This window comes from Motacilla alba, chromosome 26 (genome assembly GCF_015832195.1).
Source record: "Motacilla alba alba isolate MOTALB_02 chromosome 26, Motacilla_alba_V1.0_pri, whole genome shotgun sequence".
NCBI classification, from domain to species: Eukaryota; Metazoa; Chordata; class Aves; order Passeriformes; family Motacillidae; genus Motacilla; species Motacilla alba.
The window spans coordinates 692,189-714,928 of NC_052041.1; the positions used below are offsets into that span (position 1 = coordinate 692,189).

General features: G+C 46.8%; 1 protein-coding gene across 6 annotated transcripts in view; it reads left to right on the forward strand.

Annotated features, from left to right (window-relative positions):
* Window positions 1-22,740, forward strand: part of PPP1R12B (protein phosphatase 1 regulatory subunit 12B) — a 133,707-nt gene that overhangs the window by 50,024 nt on the left and 60,943 nt on the right. For 4 of the 6 annotated variants that reach the window (XR_005259783.1, XM_038162791.1, XM_038162793.1 and 1 more), the window contains exons 9-14: window positions 3,527-3,636; window positions 6,678-6,875; window positions 7,653-7,735; window positions 9,864-9,989; window positions 15,435-15,620; window positions 16,147-16,332. Coding sequence is in view for 5 of the 6 variants with exons in the window: in XM_038162791.1 (XP_038018719.1) it covers window positions 3,527-3,636; window positions 6,678-6,875; window positions 7,653-7,735; window positions 9,864-9,989; window positions 15,435-15,620; window positions 16,147-16,332 (889 nt within the window). In the remaining variant the exon portion in view is untranslated. The remainder of the gene's footprint in view (window positions 1-3,526; window positions 3,637-6,677; window positions 6,876-7,652; window positions 7,736-9,863; window positions 9,990-15,434; window positions 15,621-16,146; window positions 16,333-22,740) is intronic. The other 2 variants (XM_038162794.1, XM_038162795.1) reach the window with 2 other exon arrangements.

Genomic DNA, 22,740 nt, shown 5'->3' on the forward strand with positions numbered 1-22,740 from the left:
CAGAATTGAAACCCCACCTTGTAAACTTCTGAAATCTCCGGTAAAATGAGTGTGGACTTGCCCAGCTGGATGGAGACACAGCTGTCACTTGCTTCAGATGTGAGTGGAGGGTCACATCTTTGGTACTCTTTTTAAAGCAAGATTCTGGAAGGTAACAGCATCAGCCCACATTATAGGAGGCCTCCAAAGAGAAGTAGAATTTTTCATTTTGGTACTAAAAATAATAAATGTCACAGTATTACTGATTTCAAAGACAGGCAGTGATATTCCTGGGCTGATCCCCCAGCGTGGGCAGCAGGGCAGGGGGGGATTCTGCCCCTGTGCCCCGCTCAGGTGAGAGCTCACCTGCAGAGCTGCCCCAGCCCTGGGCTTCCAGCACAGGAAGGACCTGGAGCTGCTGGAGCGAGCCCAGAGGAGGCACCAGGGGGATTAGAGGGATGGAGCAGCTCTGCTGTGAGAATTTGGATTCCTCAGCCTGGAGAAGAGAAGCTTTGGGGTGACCTCATTGTGAACTCCCAGGACTTGAAGGGAGCCTGCAAGGAAGATGAAGAGAGACTGCTTACAAGGGCCTGGAGTGACAGACCAAAGGGGAATGGTTTCAAACTGAGAGAGAGTAGGTTTAGATAGGAGAATAGGAAAAGATTCCTCCCTGTAAGGGTGGGGAGGTCCTGGCACTGGTTGCCCAGAGAAGCTGTGGCTGCCCCTGCATCCCAGGAAATGGTCAAGGCCAGGTTGAAGCAACCTGGGATAGATGAAGATGTCCCTGCCCATGGCAGTGGGTGGAATGAGATGGGCTTTAAGGTTCCTTTAAGGTTCCTTTAAGGTTCAAACCAGTCTGGGATTCTGTGGTTCTCTGTTTATTTGGTCAACATTTTACATGCTTGCATTGTAGAGAAGGCAAGGGTATGAACACATGAATATTATTCCCTTATTCCTCTTCATTTTCTGTAATATTCTCATACCTTTATAATTCTGAGCAGTGCTGGACACATAGATTATGACTGTTCTAAAGTGTTCGAAGTCCAGATGAAAAAAAAAATTCTGAGTGGTCTTTTTAAACCTAAAAATTCCAACCCCTTTGGTAGCTGAGCATAAAGCAGCACATTTAGAAGCTGGCAGTGTAACACACAAGTTTATTTTGAGGTGTGTTTTGAAGAGTCTCAGGTTGCAATTAATTTGTGAATTTGCAGAGACTGTGGGAGGAAAAAATTGGATGAGGGAAGCAGTGAAACTGTTGGAAGGCTTCAGAGTAGTATGTTTCTTATAATCTGTAAGAAATTTTTGTTCTTCAGACAAAGGAAACAAAGGGCATTCATGTCACTTTATTCATTTTGAAAACAATTAATTTGGCATTGACCTCCTGTAAACAAGAGAAAGATCGGTGTAAAATTCTGTGGCGATTATCTGTGCTGGGAACTATTATAATATGTAATTCTTGGGAATTAAAGCAGGCCAAGGAAGCTTTTAATGTTCTTTTGTTTAGAAAGCAATCAAACAAAAACCCTTATCCAAAAACCCTTACAGAAAAGGAATTAGACACCAAAATTTTTACTCTTACCAAATTTGTTTTGAGGACATTGAACTAATCCTCTCCAGTTTATCTTGTCTGGAATTCATTATGTTTATTACTGAAATTTTGGTAGAATAAAATGTGGTATCCTGCCCAAAGCCGGCCCTGCCAGCACAGAGTCCCTCTGCTTGTCCCTCTTCTGCAGTCACAGAAAATGTCCCAGAATGTCCCAGTCACACTGCTTACAGTTCCTTCCCAGCCTGTCATTACCACTTTAGCCTGTGCCCTTCTAATTAGACTTGACCTTAAAAGCTGTCCGTGTGCTGTAAACTTCCAGAACAGGCTCCCAGTGCCCATCCAGCCCTGCCTGGAGAGCTGCTGCCACCTTCCCTTCCTGCTGTGCTCTGTGTTTTACAGGCCTCAGTCACAACAATGAGCAGCTGGCAGCAAATGGGCATTTCCATGGACTTGGATGCCCAGAGTGGCAGGGAGGAATGAGGGATCCATTGCTTCTTCCCCAGGGCTGGGTGAAAGCTCTGCTCCAGAACTGAAATCTACTGCTTCACAGAGAGGGAAAAGTGGCTGGAAATCTGTTCTTCTGCAGACCCACAGGAACAGCTGGAGCTGTCCCAGGGCAGGTCAGGCTGGAGATCAGGGCAAGGTTCTTCCCCCAGAGGGTGCTGGGCACTGCCCAGGCTCCCCAGGGAACGGGCACGGCCCCGAGGCTGCCAGAGCTCCAGGGGTGTTTGGACAGTGCTGCCAGGGATGCCCAGGGTGGGATTGTTGGGGTGTCTGTGCAGGGCATGGGGTTGGACTGGATGATCCTTGTGTGTCCCTTTCAACTCAGGAGATTCCATGATTCTGTCTTGGTGTCTTTAGTTCAGGGTCTGTCAGTCCTGACAACTTCCTGTTATTTTAAAATATTTCTCTTGGCTTGCTCTTTTCTGGTTTTTGTGTCCTTTGAATCCTTATTTTTCTAGTACTGGGAATATTTGTTACAGAAAGATTGATCTTCATGTTCCAAGGTGCCATCCTCTCAGATGCTCCATCCCAAACAACTCAAATGTGTAACAGTAGATTTTTGTTCCCTGCACATAGGTTGTTTGCTAGGACTGTTTGGGTGCTTAGGCTTAAAATTGCTTTATTTTTTCCAAGCCATGACTGTGTGAGCACTCATAGCTATAAGGAAAGCTTTGATTGGGGGGTGTAGGTACATCATTTCTCAGGCAGGTTCCATATGCCTGGGTTTATGATGAATAGTCTGTCTCCAGCCTGTGCTCTCCTGTCAAGTGAACCTACTGCCTGAGTCACACTTTCTGCTTACTCTCCCCCAGTAATGTCTGGTGAATGTTCTTCTGTCAAGCATGTGCATAGATACAAAAAATAAATGTGTTACTGGACAGCTGCTCTTATCTAACAAGCAGGGAGCCAGCTGTGAGCTTGGCCAAGGGTTGCTTAGCTTGCTTGGAGCCCAAGTAAGGGTTTTTGTTGGGCAGCAGTCCTGGCTTCCTGTAAAAATATGGATTTTGCTGCAGAAGACCTGCAGAAATTCTACCCAGCAGCACAAGCAAGTGCAGAGAACTGTGCAGTGAAACCCAGCATTGGGCACTCAGGGCTGTGGGCTGTACCACACCTGTGGTACAGGAAGGAGGAACAGCATGTGCTCATTTTCATCCCAAGATTTACCAGGGAAGAAATTCCCAGACAGGAAACAAAATCGTAAAAAACAAAAAACCTGTGTGTCCTCTTTATAGTGCTTTCTGCAAAGATTTTGCTTGTCTGTGAGGAAGAAGTACAAAAGCTTGGCCTGGCAAATGTATCCATCCTATTCTTTAGGAAGTGGGAAGCTCCTTGCAGAAAGCCCTGACATCTGACAGTGCAGAAGGCACTGACATCTCTGTGATCCAGGGAGGTCACACAGCACTGAACTGGAGTGCAGACCACACTCTGTGTAAAGAAGGGCCTCAGAAGTGCAATACTGAAACATTTGGTTTCTTTTCTTGTTTAAAATTGTAGAGAGAAAGGAAGAGCCCTTTGCCAACCACTCCAGCCGTGAATCCAGGCCCAGCATCACTGAGCAAATGCCAGCACCCGAGCCCAACTCCTTCACTGCATCTGCCAGAAGAGTAAGTGAATTTGAAATCAGTGGGGACTCCAGTAGTGCTCAGAAGCAGAAGGTGTTACTGACAAATGGATGCTCTGAAACCAGTCTTCAGAGGACTTTAAGATTTGAATTTAGAAAAGCCTGGTAGTATGAAATTCTGATAAAGATGTGTGTTAACAGCAGTGTAAGGACAATACAGTTCCTCTTGAATCTCTGACCCTCCAAAGCCAATTGTGGTGAAGAAAGCCAGCCTACATCACATGCTGGTCAGTTCTGAGGGGGCTGGTGCCAATGTCTTCTCAGATCTGTCACCAGAGCTGATTTCTGCCTGTGTGCCAGTGCTGAGTTCAGGACCATCATTTAAAGTGCCTCTGACTTGCTAAAGCCAGTTGAGTCAGTGGTGTGATGTTACTGCCCAGCAAGCAGAGGGTAGTTTGCATGTGGCTGGCCAGCTGGGCTATAAAAGCTTTGAAAGGTGAAGTGGTCACTGGAATCTTATGTGAATCCTCCAGCTCTCAGATCACTCAGCTAGATGGCACCAGGAGACTCTGCTCTGCACAGGACTCCTGTTGTGTGCTGCTGCTTTCTTTTTGCACCAGACTGTGGAGAAAACAACAAAGACACCTGGCCCAGGGCTGAAGCACTTGGTGTTTGTCAGGGGGAAGTGTTTCTTGCTTAGTCACAATTTTTTATTTTTCTCATGTAACAGAGCGTAACCAAGATCAAATGAAACAGAGCTCCTCTGGGCATTGTTCAGCTCAGGCTGGCTTAGCAGAGGAAGTGTTAGAGGTAGAAGGGTACTGGGAAGTGTGAGTACTTCAGTTAATGTTTTCCCAGCTGCAGAGGTTTGATCTCTCATTCCTTTGAGCTGTTTAATGCAGAATAAGGGTGTTAGGGTGTAGAAGCTGGCCTGTGAGGGGAGAAGTTATTGATTTGACCTCAGTCACTTAAGATCATCTTCTTTACCTTCTCTCACCTGTTTGATTTTTCTGTAGTTCTCTTTGACAGACTGGGCTTTAGATTGTGTTGCCCTCTATTGGGGAGTTATTAGTATGTGCTGTTCCTGTGTTGTTCAGTATTTACAGATGGCAGCTTTTGCTGTGGTTTTGAGCATTCTCTGAGGAAGGCATCAAAACTACATGAAAATGTTAGAGCTGTGTAGCTCGGTAGACTGGCTGTGCTGGAAATGGTGGAGTACAGATTAACTCTTTGCATCTGCATTGAAATGGCATGAGCTGAAAACATTGCTCAAATACTGGAGGGATAACTTCAGCTTGGCAGTCTTCAGACAGTGAGTCTGAGGGCAGAGCTCTCCAGTAGCTCCGTTTATTCTGAATAGTGTCAGATGGTTTGTGTCAGAGAGAATATGGAATAGTAATGCTTAGATCAGCTTTGATCAAAAGCCTTGTCTGCCCAGTGTCCTGCCCTGCAGTGACCATCAGAAGCTACTAGAGAACACAGTCTTGCAGGAATTCCCTCCCACATTCCAGCAATTGGCATTTCAGGGACTCGCTGAACTTGGTGTATTTTTTGTCTTCAGTAGCCCCTGCTGAACTTTTCCTTTATGCAGTCACTTTTTGATTGGGATCCTCTAATGTCCAGTGGTAAAAAGAGTCCTTCAGCTTAGTTAAAAACTCTACAAAGCTCCCTGTCCCATTAACCAACCACAAACTGGGTTTGTTTGACGTCCCTCGTTCCTTTATGGGAAGGACCGAGGAATAATTGTTCCTTACTCACCCTTCTGTGTGTCACTGAGGGTTTCAATGTATCTTGGTCATATCTCAGCCTGGAGATTACTGATATACCGAATATCTCCTCATGAAAAACCTCTCTTACTCTACTCATTCTTGCTGCCTTTCCCTGAACTCTTCCCTTCTTTTCAACTGCTGCTGAACCCTGGACCTGAGCTGTGTGTGGTACCAGAGGTGTGATTGTACCTTGCAGTAACACAGAGCCACAGTGGTTGTGTGTCTTATGTTCTGTACTTTTTCAATAATTCCTAATAATATGTTTGCTTTATTTCCTGTACAACTTGGTGCTTAGCCCTGTATAAGTGTCTCTTGTGATGCTCAGGCTCCATTCTTGAATGGCAGTTTGCAGCCTTTTCAAAGACTTGATCGCTGTAGCTAAAGTCGTACATTTAAGCAGTACATTTAAGGACTAATATATGCAGGTCAGAAGTGCCTCATGTACCAAAAAGCACAAAGGCCCGTTCTGTGGTATGCAGTTACCTGCCCATGGAAGGGGCCTTAGCGAGGCTGAAGTCCAACGTCTTGCTCAAAGCAGGATTAAGCTCATGTCATATTGCTTTGTCCTACCTGAGCTCAGCTGAGTATTAAAAGGTCTCTGAGGATGGAGATGCTCTACTCTCTTACTCTCTGTCCCAGTGCAGCTTTGATTCTGCCAGGAGTTACGTCTCCATGTCAGCTGGGATTTCCCAAGTGGAAACTTGTCTGTTCTCCTTTCACTGTAGACTGTAGAGAAGTCTGGTTCCATGGCCTCTGTAAACCCACCCCCAGGTAGCAGAGCAATTAAACCCTGTCTTTGCCTTCTCTTTTCCATGCTGAACAATCCAGATTTCCTCAGTTTCTTCCTTTACAGTGTTGTTGGCTGCAGCTCCCTGGTGATCTCAGTGGCTTCTTCTGGACTCCACTGGTGTGAGGGGTTTATTTGCACCTAATTCCGTAAGACCTGAGTGTTTGTTTTTGGTATTCTGCCTTCACTGAATAATTCCCCATTCCTAAATGGGTGATAATAAAAGCTTCATTATTCCTTGTATTCTTTCCTCAAAGCTGGAGGAGGGCATTATGTAGGCAAAGGCCTGCACAGTGACAGAAGATTCCTTTCATCCTCTGTCCTTGGGGATGAGGCACTACCGCAGTTTGCGTCCCTGTGAGTTCACCTTGAGCTCTGTCCTGTAATTAAAGTGAAGCAGGAAATAAGTAATTCTATCTTACAAGTCTAGTCCAGCAAAAACCAGGGCTTTTTGAAACACTTTCTGAACTTAGAGTGTGCCTTGCAGTGCTCTTCCTTTTTCCAAATGTCCCATTTTCTCCTCCACAGTTCAGTTGGCTCAGCAAATCAGACGAGCAGAAGGATGAGTCACCTTCATCATGGCGGCTGGGCCTGAGGAAGACTGGCAGCCACAACATGTTGAGTGAAGTTGCTGCCACTCGTGAGGCACAGAGGGATAAAACTTCTTCTATCTATCGCTCCTCGTCCAGCCCTCGGATTTCTGCACTGTTGGACAACAAGGAAAAGGTTTGGCTTTCAGCAAGGATATTTCAGTGTATCCACTTTACCCCACAGATGTAAACCCCTTTTCCTTTGAGTTATTGCTGGTGTTTGTATCCATAACAAACAGAGGTCTCTTTCATTCTTACCTTCTTTTTCTTTTGAAAAATATTTTCCTCATGTCAGTTGTTTCTCCAGAACTGGAGCTTGGTGCCCCTTTGGCCTAATACCTACTCAGTTTGGACCAGGCTGCCACTGAACAGGGGCTGCCAGTCTGGCACAGCCTGTTCTTTACCAGAGAATGTCCAATCCAGACAACAGCGCATACTTGCAGTGGAGATTCTCCTTCTCCATCATTTGTATGGATTCCTCCTCTGTCTACCAGCTGCATTTGTAAATCCCATCCCACATATTCAGTAACTGTAACTTTTCTGCCCATGGATAGATGCCTCATCCCTGGAGGTGTTCAGGGCCACCTTGGATGGAGCTCTGGTCTAATGGACTAAAGATCCCTTCCAACCGAAACCAATTCTCTGATTCTGTGACTGACATATCACAGAATTCCCTAAGTTAGAAGATGCTTTTATTCACTACCGTGGTCATCAGGAAATCCCTTTCAGAACTGATATTTCTATGCTGTGGTATGTTGCTTTAAGCAACATAAGAGAAGCAGGAAGTTTCTTTAAACCAGCTGGTAGGAGAATGTTTTCTTAGTTGAAGAAATTTGAACATGAATTTATTTACCACTTAATGTGCTGGAAGGGTAAGAGATGTGTAGCTGAAATTCCTCTTTTGCTTCACCAGGACAGAGACAACAAGAGTTATCTTGCCACCATAGTCCCCCGAAGACTGAGCAGTACGAGTGATACAGAAGAAAAAGAAAACAGGTGAGACTGGCCGAAGTTAATGCTCAGCTTCCATCCTGTCAATAGTACTTCTGGAATATAATTTTTCTGTAGTCATGCTCTGTATATTTTCTCAGCAGTCTCAAGTACATAGGAATTCACAACATCAAGAGCCAGCTCTGTCTGTAAAAGTTCTGGTATGTTGGTTTTCATTTAGGTGAGCTGGAATCAGCAGACTGGTTCCTCCACCCCTGTACTCACACAGGCACAGGTTCCATCCAGGCAACCAAATTTATGGATCCTTTTTCCTTTTAATATGCAAGTGCCTGATTTTGTAGCTGCCACCTGCACTTGTAGTTGTCACTTACTCAGCAGTCACCTTCAATCCCTTTGTTCACACCTCTGTCACTTGAGATCCACTCGAGCTTGTGAACTCTCGCCTGTAGGAACTGTTTCATTGCATGGCTGTTTTTACAGTCAGTGTGTGTAAATGCCCCTGGTCCTAACCATGGTGTACATGGTGTGTGTATATCCAGGAATTCCAGATGTATTTGAGGAGCTGGTCTCTACTAGCAGCTTCTTCAGGGGCCTTCCAGTGCCTAAAGCGGCTCCCAGAGAGCTGGAGAGGAGCTTTGAACAAGGTCCTGGAATGACAGAACCCGGGGGAATGGCTTCCCACTGCCAAAGGGCGGGGTTAGATGGATTAATGGGAAGGAATTCTTGTCTGTGAGGGTGGTGAGGCCCTGGCACAGGTTGCCCAGAGCAGCTGTGGCTGCTCCAAGCCTGTAGGGTGTCCAAGGCCAGGTTGGATGGGGCTTGGAGCAACCTGGGCAAGTGGAAGGTGTCCCTGCCTGGGCAGGTAGTAGGACAGGATGAGCTTTAAGGTTCCTTCCAACCTTGGCCATTCTATGATTCAGTTTGTACTAGAAGGAGTAAAATTTGACCTTAGCCTCAATTCCAGCTACTTCCCCAACAGAGGAGGAAAGGCACATGCAGAGCAGTGGCTGTGAACTGTAATTGTTGGGCAGGAGCTGTGGCAGATGACACCCTGAGAGAATTTCAGCACAGCTTGAGAATCTTTGCTGATCTTTTGCTGGAACCTTCCCACTGTGCTCTTGTTCACTCTCAGGCAGTATCTGAGATCCAGAGTTTCACAGACAATTTGTGTCTGTTGATCAGCTCAAGAAGGTTGGCAGAGGTTGCTATCGAGTGGCACATCCCGCTGTAGGAGCTGACAATTGTCCTTTCCTGGGTGCAGTTGGGACTGGCTGAGGAGTACTGGCCTTCAGGAACACATGGTGCCCAGGCATGCTGTGTAGTACAGATTTTTTCCCAATATTCTTTCCTTTCAAAGCATTTGGGTTTTCCTTTCTGGAACCCACTGGTATCTTGAGAGAGCATCAGTCTAGGCATGACAACTGGAAATGAGAAATAATTGCATGCTGATAGGGGAATGGATTAGTGCTGCATTGCAAGCTCCAGGCCCTGTCCAGCACCAGCAGAGAGCAGGATACAATGACAGACTGTGCATTAGCATTAGGGAAAGAGCCCTGTTTTCAGATAACCAGGGTAAACAAGACTACTAGGAATGTCATGATAACTTGTCAAGTAACTTTAGATACCGTAAATATTTTGTTTGTTGTTTTCTGCTTCATGATTTTGTGGTTGACCTGGTGGTGCTGGGTTAATTGTTGGACTCAATAATCTTATTGGACTTTTCCAAGTCTAATGATTTTGTGAAAGGCTTTGCTGTGCTGAATTGCTTTTGTCTTTGCCTGAATACCTTAAAGAATAAAAGCTGCCCTTCAGTTCCATTATCTGCCCATTTATACCTTGTTGTTTGATACAGACAGCAATGAGAATATTAAATGACACCATTTAATATGTTAAATTACTTTTATGGACAATCTGAATTTCATTCACAAGTTTTCTGACTAAAAAGGATCTTGTTCCTCTCTATGCAAAACATTGCATCATCTCTGGTTCTTAAGTGAGCTGGCAAGAGCAGGAGCTGATGTTAAGGCCAGAGCAGGTGTTTCTCTGAGCTGTGTCACCTGAACAGTGAAGCGCGTAGGTGTAAGGGAAGGATCTGTGTTGTGAAAATGTGAAGGAACCAAAAGCGGACTCCAGAGGTTTTTCTAAGCAAAGCTTGTGCTCTGTCCTGGTATAGGGAATCTGCTGTGAACCTGGTGCGGAGTGGCTCCTACACCCGGCAGCACTGGAGGGACGAGCCAAAGGGAAACGAAGCTCCCCACTCTGGTGCACCCACTACCTATGTATCCACCTACTTGAAAAGGTATGTTCAGGTCTGTCTTCCATGGGTTCTCAGGCAGTCAGAGCCACTCTTAACTTCCCACACCTCAGCCTCCTGTTTGTTGCCTCCTGCATCTTGTGACTGGCCTTGTGACCCTCTTCTGCTGAGAGCAGGAAAGAAAAGATTTTTGATATTTGTCATAGCTAAATAGTGTTTTTAAAGGCTATAATTTTTATTAATTTGCCAATTGCTGTACTGAATTTAAATACTCTTCTTCACATAATTCAAATGCAAAATTTTCTGTTTAATGCTGGTGTTATGGTTAGAGAATAAAACCAAAATTGATCATAAAAACAGATTGATGTAATAAGAGTCCAAAAGCGTTGTTCATGTAGCTCTTGGTGAGTAAGTTATAGCTTATCTCTAATTTTGGTATGTATTAGTCCATATTTATAGTATTATCAGGAAGTGGCAGTGATCTTGTGCATGATACACAGCACTTGGCTGAGGAGTAAAACTGATGCTTCCACCATTGTTTTGTAAGGCAGCAAGGAAGCAGTTTGTTCACAGTGTGTGTGAAGTTGTAGAGGCTGATTATTGGTAAAGGAGCCAGGAAGAAGCAGGAAGGCAATTCCAGGCAGAGCTCCTGTAACTGCAGTGTCCTGGACCCCCTGGGGAGGCAGAGCCTCAGTGTCCTTGAGGCGCCACCTCATGGATCTCTCTGAGTGAGCTGAAGCAATGCCCTGCTCTGGTGAGGCAAATAGTGCATTGCTGGGTTTTCATGTGAGCAGGAGGATCATCAGTGCCAGCACCTCACCTTTCTTTCAGCTGATACTGAAGACCATCCAAACAGCCTGTAATAAACATGTCACACTGCAAAGCCATTGTGTTTCTGCTTAAGGAAAGAAGCAGCAATAGCTTAAGGTTTTAGATTGAGTTTCATGAGATTCTACACCCTGAACTAAATAACTGTCCTGAAATCAGAACAATTGCTCAAGATACTTGGGAAGAGGCAGTTTGTTCCAGTGTTTATGCTGTATTTCTGTAGAGGTAAGTGGTGCTCAGGGATGTGTGTGGCCAGTTGCTGAGCACGTACAGATCATTTGCCACAAAAGGTGAAGCAGCCCCCTCAAGCAGAAGCTTCTGCTCTGCTGCTCCATTACGGTGACTTCACAGCTATCCTGGGACGTGATGACAGCCCAGCCTCCATGGCTTGTCTCTCTCTGAGGCTGGTCTGACAAGCTGCAGCTGATTACATTGGATAATTTTTGTCCCTTGCAGCTGGCACACCTGTGCTGCTCCCTGAGCTGAGGGACAGTCCAGTCACCCCCAGGCAATCTTACAAACATTGCTGGTTTATCCCAGCTAATCCTGCACCAGATTTAGTATTGCACTCACACAGTTGTACTGTATTTCCTTGGTTAAACTGTACAGAGAGTGGGGAAGCTTTAGGCTGCACTGGGAGGTCACTAATACTGAGTTCTTGTCACAAAGGCTGAATTCTGCCCTTTCATAAGAGAGTGACTAGTTCACATGCAGGTACAGAGAATAGCTTTGTGAGGTAAGAATAAATGTGCTTTTAAAGGAGAGATCAGTGGGTTTGCATTTCATATACAAACAGTAAAACCATGATCAATTAGACCTTTGTCCCATATAGTTTTCTGTAGGAGAGCACAGAGAAATTGAATGCAATTGTGTTGAACTTTTGATTTCTCCAGCCTTGTGCATCCACCCCTAAGATGAGGAAAGGAACCTGGTTAGACATAAGCATTTTGTCATTTCCAAATATTAGCAAAACTCTCAATCCAGCTGCAAAAGGTGAAAGCTTTTTCTTAGAGAGGAAGAATTCAAGGGAATATGGCATGCTTGGATGTCACTCAGGGGATGACTGTATACATCTGCAGCTCCCATTTGCCTCAGCATTTGACTAATCTCCATAAAGATCACAGACTGGTTTGGGTTGGAAGGGACCTTAAATCCCATCTCCTTCCCCCCCCGGTGTGGGCAGGGACACCTTTCACAAACCTGGCCTTGGACACTTGCAGGCATAAGGCAGCCACGGCTTCTCTGGGCAATCTGTGCCAGGGCCTCACCACCCTCACAGGGGACAGTTCCTTCCCAATATCCTTTCTAACCACTAGTTATGTTCTTTAAGTGCTTTATATGACACCCCAAACATAGAATGAACAGCAGCAGCAGATCATCTTAAGATAGAGAAAAGGCTGGGGTTTATTTTTCTTTTTTTTTTTTTTTTTTCTTAATAAAAGAGAATAAAATAGCTTGCAGCAATGTTACAAATGTTCTTCAGCTTTAGTTGAATCATATATTGATGCTCTCTCTGTCGTGGTACTGGCAGTTGTCCTGCTTTCTCTGTGTGTACCACTGGCCCAGAAATCTACAGAACCCTGCTCTAATATCCTGGTGTCCATTTTAGTGCATACTGGCCTTCAAAAATCCAGGTCACTTTGGCTGTAAATGAAAGGATGTGGAGGAAAACTGGCATAGCATGTTGGATTAGTTCAGCATCCTGCCTTTGACATCAGCCAGAGGTGCTGCCTCCCAGGAAGGGCTCACACTGGAATGAAATCCTTTAGCCACACAGTTTCTTCTTCATTTCACATTTATGCAAATACCTTCTTGCTGGTTCTGGTCACATAAAAGCCATTGCGGTGAGCCAGGACAACAGTCCCTGCAGCCCAGACTGTTTCTGACAGCAGCTGGTTTTGAAGGAGAAGTTGCAAAAGCCAGGATAACTTCAGAGCAGTTTGCTACCTCCCACGCTCTCCTTGCTTCCAGCAATCAGGAATTTAGGAGCCAGGGGTTCTATTTAACCATTGTTCTTAATAGCCACCACTGCAGCCAACTTCCATACCCAAATCCTAGTTTGATCTCTGCAATAACCCATGGCAGTGTGTTTAAAGAATAGTTATGTGCTTTGTGCAAACCTTTTTTATTACACATGTGGAAGCTTTTTAGGAGTGTGACGGTTCTTAAGTAAAAGTTTTTAATGCCTTAAAAGTATTTCTTAAAGTCAGAAGTGTTTTCTTTTTATTGCTTTGAAATGTTGCTTTACATTTCATTGCTCACTCCCTCATGGTTTTGTTGTGATAATATTAGAGAATGAGGAGCAGTGTCAGTACCTTTTTTTATTTCTGATTTTGAATTATTCAGCATGATTTCGTAGTCCTCCCTTGCATAGACTCCTATGGACACAGCTGTTAATTAACAGGATTCCCTTGCTAACCTTTATATTGCAATTTTCTGGTCCAGTTCAGATCAAATGTGAGCAATGGAGTAAATGCCTTTTAGTGCTCCTCACATTATGCAGTGCCACCCATGCAGGGGGACAAGCTGGGAGGTGGATTCCCACAGAGGTGGCAGTGCCTTGGCTCCCTTTGGAGCAGGAGTATGTTCCTGGTGCCCCAGCACCATGTTTCTCTGCCCATGTGTGTTGGAGCTGGCACAATGCCATCCCTGTGCCCTCTTCTTCCATTCCTCCTCCTCCTCCTCCTTTCCTCTTATGCCCCACATCCCTGCTCTCCCAGGCACCTGGTTCTGCCTCCATCCTCATCCACTGCCTTTCCCTTCTGAAAAACAATGCTTGTCAGGGCTTTTTTGATAACCCTCCCGCATCCTCCCTTCCTGACCAAGTCCCTTCTCTCTCTTGCAGCTACCCTTGTACCCCAGCCTCTCTGCCTTGGGCTCTCCTAGGATGATGCCACATCAACTCTGTTTCCCCAGGGCCACCATCACCTTTTCCCCTGCTGATCCTCTCCTTCCCTCCCCAGACACAGGCTCCACTGCCCTCCTCTCCTCACAACACTCATTTATGCAATTCCACTGCCCTTGCTCCACACACCTACCTCAGCCAGTCTCCTCTTCCCACTCCCACCCTCCTCCCAGCCCATCTCCAGGGCTTGGCTTTTCCCTCTGGAGCAGAGAGCCAAGAAGGGAGGGACTTGCTTCCAACAGGACTTCCTGCTCCTGCGTGCTCCAGGCATGGAGCATTCCAGAGAAAGCTCTGTTTAGGGTCTGGCAGAGGTTGCTACCTGGTGACAATGATTTGCTTGTTCCTGTGTGACTTGGATATGGCAGGCAGCCATCAACTGAGGAGCCCAAATGGGAGGTTCCTCCCTGTGGAGGCCTTCCAGGATGCTCTGTTGTCTCCTTTGGCTCCCCAGGGACCAGCTGATACTGGGCTTGCTGGAGGCCTTGGCGTGTAAAACTGGCTTGTAAATTGGGTGCCTGGGTGAACAGGACTTGGTCCTTTCTCTGGCCCCCTGTCCTTGGCTGTGGTCCTGCCCCTTCCCAGTGCTATTTCAGCCTCGGGCTGCTCTCTGGATTCTTACTCGAGAGTTGACTTCCAGTTTCATTCTACTGTCCCTGGCTTTCCCTAAAACCTGTAGCTCTGTCCTGGCCTGCTTCTTTCCTCTAGGTCAGCTTTTATTCCTGTGCAATCACTTTGGTCCATGTGCCCTGCCATGAGAGCCATTAGGATGCAGAAGGTGAGAGCCAGCCTTCCAGCCTTCCTAGCCTTTGATCCTTCAGACAGTCCAGTCTGACCAGTAGCAACCAGGCATGCCAGATGCTGGGAAAGGTGTGGCAGGGCCCTAGGAGCCACTGGATTGCTCTGTGCAGGCAGTGAGCAGCTTGTGTGCAGGGCTTGGACGTGTGTGAGAAGGAGATTCTGCCAGATTTCATCAAGTTGGTTTTCAGAGATATGCAGCTTTTCCCACTAGAATGGATTTTCTGTCCCATTAGGGCGGATTTTCTCTCCCCTTAGGCTGGATTTTCTTCGAAAAAGGGAAAGGGTCCATCCTTTTATAAGAGCCCTTTTTCTTTCCTCCTCCATCTTCTCAAAAATACGAATACATACACAACTTTTCAGTAAAATTGGTTTTCAGGCTTGCTTTAAACTGGCAAAATATTATTTCCCTTGTTCATTCTTGAATATTTTTGAACAGCTGTGCTAGTTTTTTTCCAGAAATACAGTTTGTGCCAAACATGTCTTAAAGAGAATTAAAGCCTGAACTGATCATCTTTGCCAAAACTTTAGGCCGCTGTAAATATGTTCTTAAAACTGAACGTCCTGGACATCCTCAGGGGTCATGCAGCCAGATCAGCTTATGTCACTCTCTCTTTTCCTGCTTTAAGCATCCTCATCCTTGCACCTGCCTTTCCCCAGGGCACAGAGTGCTCCATATGCCCTGCTTTCACTGCAGCAGGGTTTTTTCCTTCCCTGATCCTCCCCAGCTCACCCCACGGCATTATTCTCTCGCTGGAACTGAGCTGGGCTTAGCTAAGCAGGGCTCTGCTGGCACTGGCCCGTGTGGGCAGCCGGCAGCAGCTCTGCCGCTCTCTGATCTCCTTGCGCACGTTTTGCTGCCCTGTGGTACCTGCTCCCTTCCCAGCTGCCAGCCCAGCTGTGGGATGTACTGTTGAATATTTACTGTGCTCTGAAGGACATGATTTTGTGATGTTTTACAGTGCTTCATTTGGTAGAAGTAGTGACCTGAGCAGTCCCTACATTTCAGCCAGTCGCAGTCCATCTCTAGCTACCTCACCCACTGCCATTGGCTCATCTACCTCCCCGGGCACCCCGTGGCAACCTGTCTCTTGCTGCCCCACCTCTCTCGGTGTGAACACTCCTGCTCCAGCCTGCCACAACACCAGGTAATGGCTCCCAGAGGCAACGCTCCAAAAGTCAGCGTTTGGGTTGGAAGTTCTGGAGTGGATTAGGGATTGGAGGTGTGCTTCCACATGGGACATGCTGATAAGCAGTTCCAGAATGATAAGCAATCCCAGGATGATGGTGTTGGACAGTCCCAGTGGTGGGTGTGACTGGCAGGCAGGTGACAGCCCACAGTGTGTCCCTTGTGCCCTCTGTCCCTGTGACACAGAGCATGCTCAGGCTGCCCTCGGGTGCTCAGTGTACAAGCTCTTGGAGTTCCTTCCTTCTACTTTTTCACCAGGTACATTTTTCTGATCGTTTTTGCTACTAACAGGGATGTGAAGGCTATTAATTCCTCCTGCTCATTCTTCTCCAAGTTTTGTAAAATTCATTTTACTCTGGCTGTTCTCTACAAACACATGAGTGTAAAGCGATGAGGATGAACTGTCCGTGCTCTGTCGAGGAGGTTGGACTTGGTCAGCACTGGAGTTCACTTGCTTTGCTTTCCATATGTCTTCTCTATTTCAGAGCCCCTTTCAGGCAACAAACTGATTCTGCTGTAGAGAAAAACACAGAGGGCAGCTGTGCCAGCACCCCTCTAGGTGTAATCACAAACCATGCTGTGCTCGGCGCTGCCAACGGCACCGGGAATGCCGGGGCTGCCTCCGCCCCGGGGAAGGACCTCTCGGCTGAGGAGGCCAGGGAGCGCAGAAGGTCAGTGAGGACTGGGCTCTGGTGGCCCTCTGTGTGGGCAGCTCTCACATGATGGTGATGGTGGGGGTGTAAGAACTGGTTTTTAGGTGTTCCATGAAGTTCCCGGGCTGCTGTCCCTGCTCTGTCTGAAGGTTTTGAACTGAATCATCACTGGCTTGTAGGTTAAATTTAGTTTCATAATTTTCTACTTGTCTCTTCAGCATCTCAGCCTTTTTCTTCAGTACTAATCTCAGCTCCTAATCTCAGCCCATTCCTTTGTGTTTGCAGGGACACGCAGCAGAGCAGCCACTCGCAGTGGGTTCTGTAAAATGAATCCTGTCCTAAAAAGACCATTGCACTGAGATACATTCAGATAAAATCTGTCCCTCTGGTTCAGCTCAGCTGTGTTTACTTATGCCCTGATGGAGGTATCTGTGCTGCACGGGTCCCTCAGATTCCCTTTACAGTTAGTGGGAGCAAACAAACATTCCTGGGGCATGTAGGTGTGACACAGTAGGAGATGGACTCCAGCAGCAGGTATGGCTTTGGTTGACTGGAAAGGCCAGAGGAGGAGACTGCCATGTGCAGCTGAGGCCGTTCCAGCAGTAGCAGCAGTGTGAATGACTCTGACTCCAGCTGGTGGTATCTCTTTCTTATCACATGGTGTTATTTTAAGACTGGGGAAATTCAAACCTGGGGAGACAGAGCTCTTTTCAAAGGAGCTCTACCCTGTGCATTAATTACAGAATATTAAATGATCCATATATTCTTCCTGCAAACAGGTTAACTTTTCCAAAACCCGTCTCTTCTAATGGCATCAGTGAAAGCAAATAGTAATAAATAAAACGCAGTGATGAACTGGATGTTTCTAACCAGCAGTGAGTTCATGCAGAGTACCTAGTGCTTGGATTCTTCCAAACTGTCATAGTGATTTATTGAAACACAACCCTTCCTGAGTGCATATAGTGCTCTGACACATCTTAAATGGCCTGAGGCTGAAGGATAGCACAAGCAGTACTGGGAATTACCAGCCTCCAGGGCTAAAGGTGGTGGGGCTGAGCTGCTGCTCAGCTTCACCTGCAGCACATTCAAGCAATGTGGGCTGTGCTGTTGGAAAATACTCTTAACTTGTAATGCTGCTTGGGATTTTTTTTTCCCAGAGCTTGCACAGGGAGCACTTGGAAGGTATTAAAACGTTCAGGAGGCACCACCTTTATCAGCTTTGTGTGCAGGGACAGTTTGCACTAGCCACTGCAGGATATCTTTGGTGTGAAAACATTTGGGTTAGCCCTGGAAGAGCCTCTGTGTGCTCCTGTTGCATAGCTGGAAGTCACTTGGCTTGGGGTCATTTGCAATTAAAACAAGATGAGCTTCAAAAAGATACTACCACTGCCCAGTGAGGTTGTGCAAGAGGACAGAGTGAGTATTGTGCTCTCAGTTCTCACTTAAGACCTTTCACAATGGGCTCTCCATTTTAGCAATCCCAGAATCAAGTTGCAGAAGCAGGTTTTTCCCTGCAGAAGTGGGCTGCTCAAAGTCCCCCCAGACTTCTGGCATTGTCTGCAGATAAAGAACTGGACTGGGATAGTTACTTGTAGATATCCAAAAAAGCATCCATTAACATTACTGCATTGGCATTTACTGCCAAATCTGTTTCTATAAATAATACAGAAGATCTCTTTGTCTCCTGCATTTTTATTAGAGAACCATCTCCTGTGAATTATGGTAATGTAAAGAGAAAACACCAGAAAATTCCTCCCACCTTTAATTGATGCTTTGAAACTACTGAGAGGAAAGAAGCCCGGAAATTATGCATTGTGCTCATGGGGTAGGAAACCTTACTGATGAATGTATGTCCTCACAGTGGGATAGTGACTGGGAGCTACCTGCACATTGGAACTAGGACACACATGGACCCAGGGAGACAGGAGAAGTCACCTAAACAGGAAAAGCTCATTAGGGAAGGAGACCAGTTCCAGTAAAATAAAAAGGCAAATGGCAAACAGTTGTCAGGGCAGTGCTGTATGGATTTCAGTTCCCAGCGGCAGCTGTTGCAGGAGTGCTTGGGCTGCTTTGGTGTTTCCAAAGCACCAGCTTGCTCTTAGCAACAACAACATAAACAGCCTGATCATCTAATTTTAGATCACAGGGATATCTCCGCACTTGTGGCCTTAAAATTATCTGTGTGAAGCCGAAAGGTTAAAGCAGAAGAGGCTGCTTAGGGCTGGGAATGAACGACTGGCATAGTGCTCTGTAGTGCTGGTTTGCATCCTGTGGTGGCCAACAAGCCTTACCCTGCCCCACCACAGTTTGACCCATGGTGATTCACCTGCTCCTTGTTTTCCAGCTGAATTGGTCAGGCTCCCGTAAATGCTGGAAAATAGTGTAAATTACAGGGGGAGGAAAGAACAAACAGCAGAGGGGGAGTGGAGCAGAGATCCGTTTGGGGCGTGCGATGCTGCATGGTGCCAGCTGGACCATGCTCGGTCAGGGCTGGGACCCGGCTGCTGCCTCGTGTGTTCTGTGTGTCCTGCTGCACATCCCAGCCTCCTGACACTGCCTCGTGTGTTCTGTGTGTCCTGCTGCACATCCCAGCCTCCTGACACTGCCTCGTGTGTTCTGTGTGTCCTGCTGCACATCCCAGCCTCCTGACACTGCCTCGTGTGTTCTGTGTGTCCTGCTGCACATCCCAGCCTCCTGACACTGCCTCGTGTGTTCTGTGTGTCCTGCTGCACATCCCAGCCTCCCAATGCTCATCTGCAGCACTGCAGTGTGCTACTGCTGTGAGCTGGAAATGTGCCATCTCCCACAGCCAGTGCTTGTGCCAGGCAGTTTCTTTTGGGTTTTTTCTGGGAATTTTGGAGCTGCTGATGATCAGTGAGGTCTGGCCATTTGGATGATCTCCTGCCAAAAGCAAACTGTCTCCTGTTGTCAGTGTGTTTGTCCACTGAACTCAAACAGCCCTGGCTGTGCTGAGGGTGGATTTCAGCTGTGTGGATGTTGTGCCTACAGTACCTCACACAGACCCGGCTCTTCCTAGGGCAGAACTAATAGCTTCTTCATTTCTGCTGGCTGCCCGTAGATGGTGGGGAATGGGGATTCCTGTTGGTTGGAACCCAGTGCTGGATTATCCACCTTCATCCAGGGTGACAGCGGCCTCTAGTGCCACCAAAAGCTTCTTACTCAAGTTCTCTGTGTCCTTGTCTGTGCAGGTTCAGTGCAGGGCTCTGGTCACAGCTTCTCCTGGCAATCCTGTGCTGCAGCCCCCACCAGAGTATTCCTGGTGTCACAGGTCTGGGCTGCTCGGAGCTCTGTCCCCTGGCTTAGGAAGGGGCTGCAGGAAATCCTGCCATACTGGAATGTCACTTGAGCCATGAGATATCTGTGCTGGAAAGAAAGTCTGGGAGATCTGGCTGAAGCTTTTCATATTCTTCTTATGGGACTTTGACTTCCCAGAAAGCTGGAAATGTGACCATGCAGCCCACAGCTGGCACGTGGCGTGAGACACACTTTGCCCGAGAACTTCTGAAAGGCAAGTCTGTGCTCTCAGTTATGTGGCCAGTTTGAAAGGACTCTTGAATTTGAAATCTCTCCTGGTTTGCCAAGAATTAGGATTTTTTTTTACCCCCCCATCCCCCCCACCACTCTGTTTATACAACTGAATTCTGCCGTTGTGTGTGTTCTTCCTGTTCCTCAGGAAGGTTCCAGCAGGGTGGTTACAGCACTTGCCATCAGACAGGCTCTTAGAGACAGGAAACTCATATCTCTCCTTACTTCTTAATTTATTCTGACTAGTTTCTCACATAATTGCCCAATCCCTGGAAGTGTCCAAGGCCAGGCTGGACATGGCTTGTAACAATCTGGTCTAGTGGAAGCTGCCTCTGCCCATGGCAGGGGGTGGAACTAGATAAGCTTTAAGGTCCCTTCCAACCCAAACCATTCCATGATTCCATGACAAATCCAGAGTAGGAGTGAGGTGGACTTGTTTTCTGGGCAGCTTTGGGGCTGGTGGCTCTGCTCAGCCCATGCCTTCTTGCCTCTAAAGTGTCCCTAGAAATACTTTTCAGCTGAAGGAAATTCACTGACATGCCAGGTAACTGTGTTTGACAAACACTTCTCTTTCCTGCTTCATTCCCAAGAGAAATTTATTTTTCATTCTAAGGATCCAGCTGCTAATTATAGTAGCATATATTATTAATATGTTAATAACTGAATTCTCCTCCAGCAGTACTGTTAGATGTACAATTTTTGGCAAGTCCTTTTACCTCGTGGTTCTTGTCCTGTGGGCATTCTGAGTGTGTCTCCTCTAGGAAGAGCATGGATGTGTCACCTGATATGTCCCTTAACCCTTATGATCGGACAAGTGGAATAAAGGACCCTGATCTCTGTGAAAGTTAAACTATGAGATTTGCATTCAAGGAGTATTTAAATGTCGCTTGAGAGGAGCTGGCAGAAAGGACTGTGAGCAATAGCTCGCTGCTGCCATATTTTTAATAGCATTTGACTCTATAATCCTTATCACTGACTGATGTAAAGCTGAGTGATCTTAATCTCCTGGGAAAGGTCTCTGGGGAAGCAGAGCAGTGGAATGCTCATGCAAGGAGCTGCTACAAGGCAAGGGAAGGATTCCTGTCCACACTACACAGTGGACAACAAGAAGTTAAGAGGTTTCTCTCTCCTGTGAAGAGCTGAACGATCATCTGGCACCTGCTGTGACAGCATTTCCCTGCCACTGCCTCTGCCTCTGCACTTAATCACTTTCAGATAAAGTTGTCCCTTTTTTCAAAGGCTGCTGGTGCAGATGACGTGGGAGGGCAGGAATTCTGCTGGCCTGGGATTGTCCATGTTGGGAGGAGGCGAGATTGCTCCTGCTGGATCAGAAATCAGGCTGCATTTTTATTTTGAGTAAGGTCGAGGTGTGGGCCGGGGTCAGTGTGGTTTCCTGTAGGGGCAGTGAGCAGGTGTGTGCTGCATGCTCAGCCAGCAGGGCTTTATCCACCCAGGCCTCAGGAGAAGGGGGGCGGATATTTTGGCATTTGCTTGGGGCGGGGGAGCCCAGGCTGTAGGTTGGCCTGCTAACAAAAGCAGAAATCCATGCAGGATCCGTCAGGAATGGTCAAGGAGAGCAAGCAGGGAGGGACCACTTGAGCTAAGCACTGTAAAAGAACTGCAGCTTGGCAGCGTGGAGCAAGCAGCAGGTAAAACTGCCTTTTCCCCAGCCCTGTCCATGCCCAGTGTATGTGCAATTCCTCTTGGCTTACTAATGGGAACCACTGCCCTGCTGCACGCGCTCCACCCTCGGTCTAACAGCAATAATGGCACCTTCTGGCTCCAGTGCCATCCCAGTGCCACTGCCTGGATGTTCAGGGGCTGGGCTTTACTAACTTGGACAAATTCAGCTACTTCTCTGTGCCCAAAATGGCTATTAAAGCCAAGGATGTACCTGAAATATTTGTAGAGATCCTGTGTGTCACTGCAGCTGACAGCTAATTCAGCACTAAATCAGCTAGTCTGTTAAATTCTGTACTCCACGGAATTGACCTGGGGATGTGACAGTTGGAGGAGCCCAAGAAGCCAGGTAACCTCCCTGGCATTTCTGTTTGAAAAATTTTTGTGCAGACTTAATCTTCTGCATCTGAGAACAGTGGACACTGGAAATTGAACCAAAGCCACTGGCCAAGAAATTGCGATGTGAGCTCAGTAGGAAATGGAAATCTTTGATACATTATTAATATTCAGTGATATTTTGCATAATTCAGCCTGCATGATCTGTGATCCTGTTCCTTGGAGCTGCTAAAGCATATCCTGCTCCCACAAGGTGGCAGTGGAATGCTGCTGGGATGCACTGGCAGGCGAACACCGCTCCTCGGGCTTATTTGGTTTAGCAGCTGAGTTCGATCACCATCAAATTTTGGTTTTACTTAATTTTTTAGTTCAGAAGACAATTTACCGAACGCTCAGAGTTTTGCCAAGTTAATTTTTTTTGTTCCCCCAGGGATTTTCTGCCCTGGAAAATTTCGTGTTTCAGACTGCAAACTAGCTTTTGGGAAAGCTCTAACAGGTCTGCTTAAAGTTGTTGAAAATGTCAAATTGTGTTGGTTCAGTTGCAAATGAGAGGGATGCTGGCAGAGGCAGGACATTGGTTTCCTCTTTCAGTGGCAGGAAGTTCCATCCTGTTCCAGTTCCTGCAGCAGATTTTTAATGCAAGGATGCAGCTCCTGAGAACTGCAGACAGTGCATCTTGTTCCCTATCATGGTGATTGCCCTCTCAGTGCTGTGTATTGACAGCTGAAATCCTGTGCTGAACACAAACAGTTCCAAAATATTCCATCCTGGTGAGCTTTGTGCTTGTAATGGTCCCAGCTGACACATTCAGTGACAGGGTCATACTGTCAGTTCAGGTGTTGTTGGCTGTTGTCTTCTCTGGGG